The sequence below is a fragment of the Onthophagus taurus genome, chromosome 3 (genome assembly GCF_036711975.1).
Source record: "Onthophagus taurus isolate NC chromosome 3, IU_Otau_3.0, whole genome shotgun sequence".
Taxonomy (NCBI): Eukaryota; Metazoa; Arthropoda; class Insecta; order Coleoptera; family Scarabaeidae; genus Onthophagus; species Onthophagus taurus.
This window is the reverse complement of record NC_091968.1, coordinates 6910873-6921709: the sequence shown is the minus strand read 5'-3', so window position 1 is coordinate 6921709 and position 10837 is coordinate 6910873. Positions and strand designations below refer to the sequence as shown.

General features: G+C 33.4%; 1 protein-coding gene across 1 annotated transcript; it reads right to left on the bottom strand.

Moving 5' to 3' along the window:
* Positions 1 to 9357: 9357 nt before the first annotated feature.
* Positions 9358 to 10837, bottom strand: LOC111413448 (geranylgeranyl transferase type-1 subunit beta). Its single transcript, XM_023044428.2, has 4 exons — positions 10655 to 10837; positions 10421 to 10545; positions 9928 to 10259; positions 9358 to 9869 (listed from the first exon to the last, which is right to left on the bottom strand). The coding sequence occupies exons 1-4, from the start codon at positions 10744 to 10746 to the stop codon at positions 9393 to 9395; spliced, it is 1026 nt and encodes a 341-aa protein (XP_022900196.2). The 5' UTR covers positions 10747 to 10837; the 3' UTR covers positions 9358 to 9392.

The following is a 10837-nucleotide window of genomic DNA, read 5'->3' as shown; positions in this document are numbered from 1 at the left end:
GCATGATGAACTACTTTATACGAATTGGTCTTTTCTAAATGTGCAGGTTAATGCGGATGATGCTTTGCAAGCTTTCTATACAAACTTGTATGAGATTTTGGATTTATTTGTTCCTAAGAGATTGTGTCGTAGATCCTCATACCCTATTTTTTATACCCAGCAAATTAAACGGCTATTAAAGTTGAATGAGTGGAGGAGAAGCATCTATCTATTCAGCGGAATATAAAAGAATAAAACTTTTGGAGTTATATGAGACAAAAAACAACGATCTCTCGACTTCCTAACAGAATGATGTGTGGTAAGTTCACCTACACTGATCCTGATAAAATAGTTAATGCTTTTGCAGATCAATTCTCTAAAGTATATATATGTTACCGACAATCTCTGTTACGCCGGCAAAGCTAAGATTGACTAGGTAATTGACTAAGTTGACCAACCGGTATTGGTCGAATTTTGTTAAGTAAGTTTTAGATTTCATTTTGTCTCATGAAAAATTGTAACGTGTTAACTATAAGTTTTTGTTTCGATAGTTTCTTAGTGATGTTTTGTTAGTTGAATGTTTATTTTCAACAGGTGTGTTTTTCTATGATGATTTACATTTTTTGAGGACTTGACGTGAGTTAAAAGAAAATTTGTTTAATTACGATGATCTTGATTTTGGTTTGTTTCTTTTAATTAAGGTTTCGACTGATGATGAAGTAATACTTCGAAACCGGTTTCAATAAATATTTAAACAGCAAGTACAAGAAGTATTTTAATTATTTCTAATTAATCACCATTTTAAAGTTAGAAATAACTTTTAATTTCTGGGTTTGCCTAGCATGCAACTAGGCAAACGTAGGTGTTCCAAATGAGGCTCAGACAAAGTCCGAAAAGTGTAAACATTGGGTACGCACATTCAAAACACTGTTTACTGCTATTGGCGTTATCTACAAGCTGTCTATGTGTGCATACCCTCTGGCTTCTTAACTAACAAGAAAAATAACGGAATTGGAATTTTCCCAAAAAAGAAAACGAACAACATACAAAAAATAACAATACGTAAGATTATATGGGAAACTGTGTAAACCATTACTTATTTGAACACCAGTCTGCATGGTGGCATTTCCATTTGCAAAGCACTTTAGCCCTGTTACATTTGCACAAATTTATTTGACATTTCTTAATGCAGTTACAGTTCAAAAACCCTTGGCCCACGAAGGCAGCGTTTTGGCTACTAATCTGACGTAGAGAACATTCAATCTCTGGGACGTCCTGAATTTTCAAAAGTGTGTCTTTACACGCTATAATCTGATTTCTCGAATACAGCGAGGCAATAATTCCTTTCTTGGTTCCAATTTTATTAAGTCCATCATTTGTTGTCTCCAAAACTACGCCAATTAAGTTTCGTGCATCTCCTTTGCTCCTGTCAAGGCTTGGAACAGACACGAGAAGTGATGTTCCAACCTCAATCGGGCGAAATTTTTTATTAGATGTAAACTTCATTTTCTCTGCCTGCTCTTTCAATCCTTCGACAGCTTTCACTTGATTTGGTATTACTTGTACTCTGGGCACAGATGACATGAACATCCTGCATACAGCTCTAACACTTGCGGACTTCTGTTTCTTTTTCGCATATGCAACAAACAGGTTCCAATTTTGCCATATCAACATTAAGGATAGGAGTTGTTCCTTTAGTATTTTCTGCATCAAGAAACGGAGTTGATACTTTAGTATTTTCTGCATCAGGAAACGGAGTTGATCCTTTAGTACTTTCTGCATCAGTAAACAGAGTTGATCCTCCAAGACTTTCTGCATTAGGACCACGAGTGAAATTCTCCTGCTCCACAGTATTTGCAAGTGCCTCTTCAAGATCTTCTTCAGTTCTAAGAACTTTTTTGATAGAATCAGGAAACTGTTATTTTTTTTTGTACTGAACTGAAATTATTGCTTACCGAACATCGCTTCAAAAGGTGTTTTTTCGTATTCCGCTATGGTATGCACTGCTTTTCTAAAGCTGAAAAAAACAAAGACCTCCGCTCCAATGCTTAATCTTATTGTCTTCCATCCAGGCAAATAACATATCTTCTACGTCCCGGTTAGATCTCTCCACACTCCCTTGACTTTGTGAGTGTCTGAGTATTGCTAGCTCGGGCTACACTTCCCTTAACTCTTCAACTACCCGATTAGCAAAGTCTCGTCCGATGTGGAAGTTCCCAAAATATAAAAACCATCCAATAATTTATGAGCCATTTGCGTTGCTGTCTTTATCTTCAATGGACGTAAAATTATAAATTTAGATGATCCTGGTAGCTAAAAATGTATCTGAAATCACCATCACGACCTGAGACATGAGATCGACCTGACCTCGGGAATTTACTTCTTTAAATAACAGGGGTTTAACAGTTAATCCTTTTTTAAGGTGGCTTCTTTTTTGTGGCATGCTTGACAGAGCTCTAAATAGCAAATTAGGTGTGCCGGCGTAACGGAGATTGTCGGTAACATATATACTGGTGTCTTTGCTTACAACATGGTTGATGTACACTCTACGTATCCTTACAGTACTGAAGAACAGGTTCTTCATTTTCTAAAAAGGTTACCTAATAAATTTACTGCTGGTGATGATGATCTTCCTGCATTTTTCATTCGTGATTGTTGTACAGTTTTAGCAATTCCGCTTCATTTAGTAATTAATGTATCCTTAAGCACCTGTTCGTTTCCTAAACTTTGGAAACGCTCACGCATTGTTCCTGTATTCAAACAAGGCGAACGTACCAACATTACTGATTATCGACCGATATCGGTATTGTCCAATTTCGCTAAAGTATTTGAACAGATTATTTACATGATGATTTATCCGCAGGTTCACCATATCAACATGGGTTTATCAAGCGTCGTTCAATAATTACCAATCTCGCGGTGGTTACTGAGGTGATTTGTGAACCTTTGGATAAGGGCCACAGAATAACCAGAAGTGATACTGGGGCTATCCCGCCAAAACTGACGCCATATTATGGAGAGTCGCCAAGGTGTTGCTGCTATTGGTGGTAAATTATCCAATAACGTTTTCGTTCTAATACGCACCTTTGATGACCTTCGATAAGATGGCAGATTTTAAATCGAAATCGCAAAACGAGGTGCCGCCAACAACAAACGAATCGACGTCAGTATCATTCCTTTGTACAGCTTTATTTCAACATTAACTTGTGACTGCTAATTATTATCATTGTCAATATAAATATCCTTATATTTATCATAGAACTGTACGTCATTCTCTGCATCACTGCAATCCGATGCATTGGCATAAAGTTCTATGTCTTGGTAGTCGCAAGAAGATGAAATTGTGGTAGAAGAACTTTCTGGATTTTCGAGTATACAATTTAATTCATCCTTTATAAGAGTATAAATTTTTTAATTCGTAATGTTTTCCAAAACCTATAGTTGTTTGTATTCGGGCCATACGAACACAGCTACTTTATGAATGCGATATGGTTAAAATTTTATGTCAAAAACGTTATCCATACAATGACGAATAACCGCTTGAACATCGGTAGTTGTTTCATCATTCTGTAGTTGTATCAGCTTTTCTTTCAAAATACGCATGTGCAGTAGCACTAAATGAATGGTTGGCTTTTTGTCGGCTTCAAACAATAATGTAGACGTTTTAAGGAAGTGTAAAACTAGAATCAACCTATCTAAGAAATATTTTTCAATTCCATGAAGACGATATTTTTCTTTTTCATCTTCTGATATTTTTTTCAATGGTGTTAAAATTTTTCCGAATCAAAAGCAACATGTGAAATTTTGTGTTCCATCGTAAAATGCACTCTGTCGTGTCCAATCTCTGACAGACACCACTCCGTTTAAGGCATTCTGCTAAAAATTTACACCGTATGATTAACTGTAAAATACGAGGAGCTACTTCTTCCAGTACTGTTTTCTTGAATGTATGTGTAAAATCAGGTTCAGAACATGGGCATAACAATTAATGCGCGAATATTGTTCCAATGCTTTTTTGATATTAGAGCCTTCATCTGTAGTAAAAGTCAGTTTTTCAAGTACAGTACCTCGTACATTTTTATGTTAATTCGCTTCTAATGCGCGAAGTATGTTGGTACCACTTTTTTGACTGCGTTTTCACCCTGGTCGAAGTTCAACAATTCGATGCTAGACAGTAGTCGACTATTATACAAAAAATAAATAGAATAATATAATTATTCAGGTCTAAATCTGATGCTGGTTATTGCGAAAAGTTAAAATAGTAGGTATTGTATCTCTACAAATACAGTATATTCCAATTCCATTTCTGAACGTTATATATATATGTGTGTGTTGTTGTGGTCGATCCGAGATTTCAGCCGTTCTTCCTGTTGGTTGCCTTTGGAAAGGAGCAGACGTTCTGCCAATATCTCACCTGGTATCTTCAGTGCGTTATCGTAGTCTCCTCACGGCTGAGACTGAGTCTATCGACAGGAGACCACAATTTTTTTTAAGCAGGCTCACACATCACTTTTATCAAATGCTTCTTTCGTTATATATTCACCATTTTAAATTTTTCTAATATCGATATTGCTGCACGAGTTCCAAATGTTAAATATACACGAACGATCAAATGATTAGTTCCAGAACAACTTCGTGTAACTGTCTGGACTTGTTGAAACGAGAAAACAAGATGAACCGACGTTTTTTCACGATGCGTCCTCGCCACGATGCTACGATGCAGTTCTGATGAATATTACTCATAATCACAAAATAAATGTAATCGGCGATGTATTGCCCAATGGTGCCGTGTACATACTCACATCGCGATTATTTCTCCAATTCACTGATTTTTCTAAGGCATTCGATATGATTACGCGTATAAACTTAGTGTTTTTAGCTTGTCTCCTAAGTTTATGAAACTATTTACCTATTACCTTTCGGGTCGTATAAATTATGTGTACCTACTACAACGGTTATGCGTCTATGGAGTTTACGGCTAGGTCAGGTGTTCCTCAGGGCACAAATCTACCACCCTACTATTTGTTATCTCCTTGAATGACCTTGTAGACAAATTCTCATCTAACTTACTAGCTTATGTGGATGATCTAAAACTATTCTGACCTATATTTCGGACCGTGATGTTGGCAGTCTTCAGTCGAACTTGGACGTCTTGGTGGAATGGTGTAACAGTTATCAGTTAAAGATTATATTCGTTTACCGAATATAAGTGTTTATTTAACAAACATCTCTTAAGGTATTTTTTGAAACAAATAGCTGGTTTTTAATTCATTTGGAATGTGGATATACACCTTAATATAAAAGTGAATTACGCTTTTTTGTATTTTACTATATTGCGTTTGCGGTGCCACTAGAGAGATGGTAATGTTAAGATCTTATAATGTTCAAAAACTGGTTTACATGAATCTCTGGGTTTTAGTCCAAATACTGCTATGATACACTTCTTTTGGGCTATGAACACGGAATCAACGTCCGCCGAGTGTGCTCAGAAAATAACAACCGCGAAATAGTCCATAGCGCGTAACACGATTTATTTATCTGCATGATAAGATCGTTAATATTGTGTTTCCATGAAAGCTGATGATCAATCTTAACCCCTAGAAACACAACCTCTTCCTTACAGGTAAGTTTTGTACCTTTGAATATTAGATCTAATTCGTTTTTTTTTGTAGGAGTTTCTAATATTATAACCTTTGCTTTTTTGTAAGTTATTATTTGAAAACCAAGTTTGCAGTTTACCTAGATTGAGCTCAACCAATTCTGACATTTGTTGCTCAGTTTTTGTAGTTAATACTACAGTGGGGTCATCAGGAAAAAGGATTAGTAAATCATTGATGTATAGGATAAAGAGGAAAGGTCCCAATATTGATCCTTGTGGGACGCCTCACAGAACCTTTGTCCAGTCGGAAGTAACTTTAGCGCCAGTTTGATCATACGAGACCACCCGCTGTTCTCCTTCTGACAAGCAAGATCTGAACCATTCCAGCGGAAGTCCTCGTATCCCTATAGCTTCCAACTTTTTCAATAAGATGTCATGGTAGACACTGTCACATGCTTTTGTTAGGTGCATCATTATACAAATTCGTTCTAATAACTGGAAAATTCCTCTCGCTACAAATCTGCCATTTATATGATATATAACCGTTTTGGGACTGGTTAAGTATATGGTTCTTGGTAACATAATCTTTTAGACTTTTTACGAGAACCTTCTCAAAAACTTTTGCAATGTTAGGAATTAGTACAATTCCCCGGTAATTTGTAAAATCTGATTTATTTCCTTTCTTATCAATCGGTCTTACTACACTGAAATAGATTGTACGAATCGTATTATAGAAAAAATATTATACATGCAGCAATTCATTGTATTATATTCATTATATTTATTCTACTGAATACAATCTCGTCTCGCTGTCACTTTTCGTAGTAAAGTATTATACCTTATAGTATATTTTTAGTGCATAGTACAATCCATTTCTCTCAGTGTATAGCTCTTTCAGATCCATCGGAAATATTGCTGAACTGAAAGAGCAATTTATGGCGCTACTCAAAGGTTCTGTAATTTAATAACGCACTTTTTTACAACAGAGATTGGAATATCATAACCCACCATTTGTGTGTTATTCAAACACATAATAATAGATTTTATTTCTTTAGGGTCTATCTATAGGATTTTATTATAGCTATATTCGATTTAACAGTGTTCTGTATATTTGTTTGTATATTATTTTCAGCCGCATTTTCAGATATTAGCAAAGTAGACATTTATTTTGTTTAAAATTTCTCTGCTATTATTATATTATTATATTACAGAGTGAGTTTTTTTCTATATTTAGTATGAAGATCTCGAAAACTAACGGAGATAGAGAGACGATTAAATAGGGAAAGAATTGCAGTTTCATGAACTCAATTTAATGAGCTTTTTGTTTTTTGGATGAAATGCATGCTAACTGAATATCTCGAAAAAGCCGTTTTTTTGTTATATCGTTAGATACCCATGGCTCCGCTATTATTGATTTTAGGAAAAATGTGTAAATGAAAAATTTGTAGGGTATTACAAGCAGTGTAACAGATTTTTTTATTTAAGCAATAATTTTTGAATTATGACACAAACTTGTAATTTTTCTAATGGAAACCATAGTTGGCCATGACTTTATAAAAAAGGCTTTTTCTCAACGATTCTAATGATATACCACTTGACATGGATATTTTTATTAATAAATAAATTATAGCCATTTATTCTTTTAATTTGCAAACTGTTCAGGTAGTATGCTATGGAAACAATTGATAGATACGTTTGTTTTTTCAAAATTAAATAGTTGTAGATAAAGTATAGTATTCAACTTGCGTATAATGGATGTTACCCACGAAGATTCTCTCCAACTCGAATTTTCCATAACTCGAAGTTTTCTTCCGCTCCCTTAGTGATTCGAGTTAGGGGAATTTTACTGTAATTTACAAAACCTCAATCAACGTTAATTAGAAACTAAACGAAACATATGTATGCCTTAAGTTGTCAAAGCCAAACGTCTATCAATTGTTTCCATAGCATACTACCTGAACAGTTTTCCAATTGAAAGAATAAATGGCTATAATTTATTTATTAATAAAAATATCTATATCAAGTGGTATATCATTAGAATAGTTGAGAAAAGGCCTTTTTTATTAAGTCATGGCCAACTATGGTTTCCATTAGAAAAATTACAAGTTTGTGTCATAACTCAAAAATTATTGCTTAAATAAAAAAATCGGTTAGACTGCTTTATTAAACAGGTAATACCCTACAAATTTTTCCTTTACATATTTTTCCTAAAATCAATAATAGCGGAGACATAGGCATCTAACGATATAACAAAACAACTGCAATCCTTTCCCTATTTAATCATCTTTCTATCTCCGCTAGTTTTCAAGATCTCTATACTAAACATGGAAAAAAACTCACCCTGTATATCTTTGAAATCAGAAAAGTCAAAAGCAGTCGATGTCTTACCTACCCTGAGTGTATTTATGATGTTCCAAATGGCTTTTATTTTATTGTTGGCTAAGTCAATCACTCTAGAAAACATATTTCTTTTTGAAATCTCAATTTCATTGCGTACCTATTGACAGTACATATTACAATAGTTTTTGTCAACTTTTCCTGACAACTTATAAGTCTACAGGGTAATTCAAATTCGACCCCCACCATTGGGATCTCAGAAACCATAAGAGATACAGAAATGGTTAAATGGGGGCAAAGTTGCGTATCTTAGAGCTGATCATTTTTCAACTAACTTTTTGGTTCTAGCCGTTTTAGTTTTTAAAAGTTGGCCGAAAAACAAAAAAAATACTTTTTCGTTTTTTGCCTATAACTTCTTTATTTTTCAACTTTTTATGAAAAATGTTATGACACAACTAGAAATTTTCTCCGACGTTTCATCAGGTTTATTTTTTCTTATGGACGCCATATTTGATTTTCACACCAAAAAATAGGATAATGAATTCTGATTTCAATGATATGTCACAGAATGTATTTCATTTAAAAAACATTGAATTATTAAAAAAAAAAAAACCTGATTATAGTTTCACGAAAACGAAACGTCGGAGAAAATTACAAAACTATTACAAAATTACTTAAATTTTTAAAATATTATTTTAAAAACTAAAACGGCTAGATCCAAAAACTTAGTTGAAAAATGATGAGCAAATTTTAAGCAAAAAGATACGCAATTTTGCCCACATTTAACCATTCCTGTATCTCTTATAGTTTCTGAGATCCCAATGGTGGGGGTACAATTTGAATTACCCTGTATAGAAGGTGTTCTTCTTGAGAAACTATCTACAATCAAGGATCTGGGAGTTACTTTTGCAAATTGTCTTTTGTACCGCACATTGAAGATATTGCATCTTTTGCAGCAAGGCGGCTGCTTGGTTTCGTTTTACACACCTCGCGTGCCTTTTCTAACATCAATGTGTACAAGTCCCTGTTTTTTACTATTGTATGGTCCAAATAGGAATATGGCTCTGTAATTTGGTCAACACAATACGTGTGTTATAGACTTATATTGGAAAGAATTCAGAGGAGATTTCTCAAAGGTACAAACAACAGTATGCTAAACAAATTGACAACTAGAAAAATTAATGACCTAATATCACCAACTTGAACTGGTTCTATAAAATGTTATTAAAATCTCATTACAGCATAAGATCGCGAATTACAAAAACTAAATAACAATAATAGTGTAGGAGTGTTTTATAGCATGTGCTATTTCTTTTTTGTTTTCTTGTAATATTGTCCTGTAATTGATCTTTGTTAGGCAATAAATAATAATAAAAATTATTATTATTATTAACTAATTTATTCCATATAAAATTGTGAGCCTAAATAAATTTAAAACAGTCTTTGAAAACCTTAAAAAGATTTTATTTACATAAATCTAATCCATCCATTTCTTATGCAACTCTTTTAAATGATTATAAGCCCTACAACTAATATTTAATAGGGGCATAACTTCATTTAACCCATTTTCCTTCATCAAACTCAATCCTGCCAATCCCATATAAGTATGTAAAGGATCACTTTGCGTGTTCACCCATTTGGAAAAACCACCGTACAGTCCTTCCTGCGTCATTAAAATATACGTCCGATTCTCTTCGAAATTAACACAATCGAAAGCATTTAAAATTTTTAATGAAGCACCAATCCAAAATGAGTAACAAGTATCGACTTCTTTATCGGGTCGACCTTGAAAACCGGATTTCTGTCGCATTATCAACCATCTAACTAAATAATCTTTTTGTTTCTTATTTAAAATGGATAATTTGTTCATTAATGATAATGCAGCTATCGCACAAAATGATGACCCACCATGTGCTTCTAAATCTGGACCTTGAGCAAAAGCAGATTCATAAGTCTAAAATTAATTAAAAAATTATACATATTTTAGTTTTAATAAAGCGTTAATAACTCACGAAACTGTTAAGAATGTATTTTGTAGTTTTCTCAATATCAATACCTGACCAATCATCTAAAATATAACAAATACACGCCGCACAATAAATAAAACGCATATCGCTTTCTGATCCCTCTTTAAAACTACTAAAAACACCATTTGGTTGTTGTAAAGACCTCAAACTTCTCAACAAAGAAGGTTTATTGACTCTAGATAAATCATCTCCGAGTATTAATAAAATACATAATGCGGTGTATGTGCTTGCAACATGTCCCCATTTATACGGAGCTGGTTTATCTTTATTTTCTAATGTATTTAATGATGATGATCCTTGAAATCCACTTGCTAACTCTGCAAATTTAAAGAAAAATTTATTTGAAAATAGTTCAATAATAATTTAAGAGATGGCGGTAGTTAAAACGTCAAAATTGTCAAAGCTAACTATATAAGATTAAAATAGTTATGTTATGATTAAATAATTAACTTAATAATAATAAAACAATACATCTCACCTTCATCATTAATAACTTGCAAACTATAAACCCAATCAATGATTTTCTTTTTGTAATCTTCAGTTAAGTTTTCAATATCTTGTAGGATATCTAATCCAGATATGGAAAAATATGCTATTACAACCCTTCAAAGAAACCAATTAATTCATTTAATAATACTAGAATATCTTATTTTGATTATAACACCGATTTATTAGGATTAAATTCTATGACTAAGTAATTTATATTATTTACCTTGTGCTATCGTATGAAGCGCCGTATGCTGGTAACATTTGTAAAAACCTTTTTAAATACTTTTTGTGCGCCCTATGATTTAACTCTAACATATTGAAAAATATTTGTTCCAATTTAAAATTGTTTAAAAAATTCACATAACCTCTCAACGTTTCTCACTTCACCACACCCCGTGACAATTTA

Excerpts from the sequence above, each read along its gene's own strand:
- LOC111413448 (XM_023044428.2), bottom strand. The coding sequence starts at position 10,746 with ATGTTAGAGTTAAATCATAGGGCGCACAAAAAGTATTTAAAAAGGTTT. Across the intron at positions 10,260-10,420 it reads GCAAGTTATTAATGATGAAG|AGTTAGCAAGTGGATTTCAA; the intron begins GTGAGATGTATT and ends TTAAATTTGCAG. Across the intron at positions 9,870-9,927 it reads AATACATTCTTAACAGTTTC|ACTTATGAATCTGCTTTTGC; the intron begins GTGAGTTATTAA and ends AATTAATTTTAG.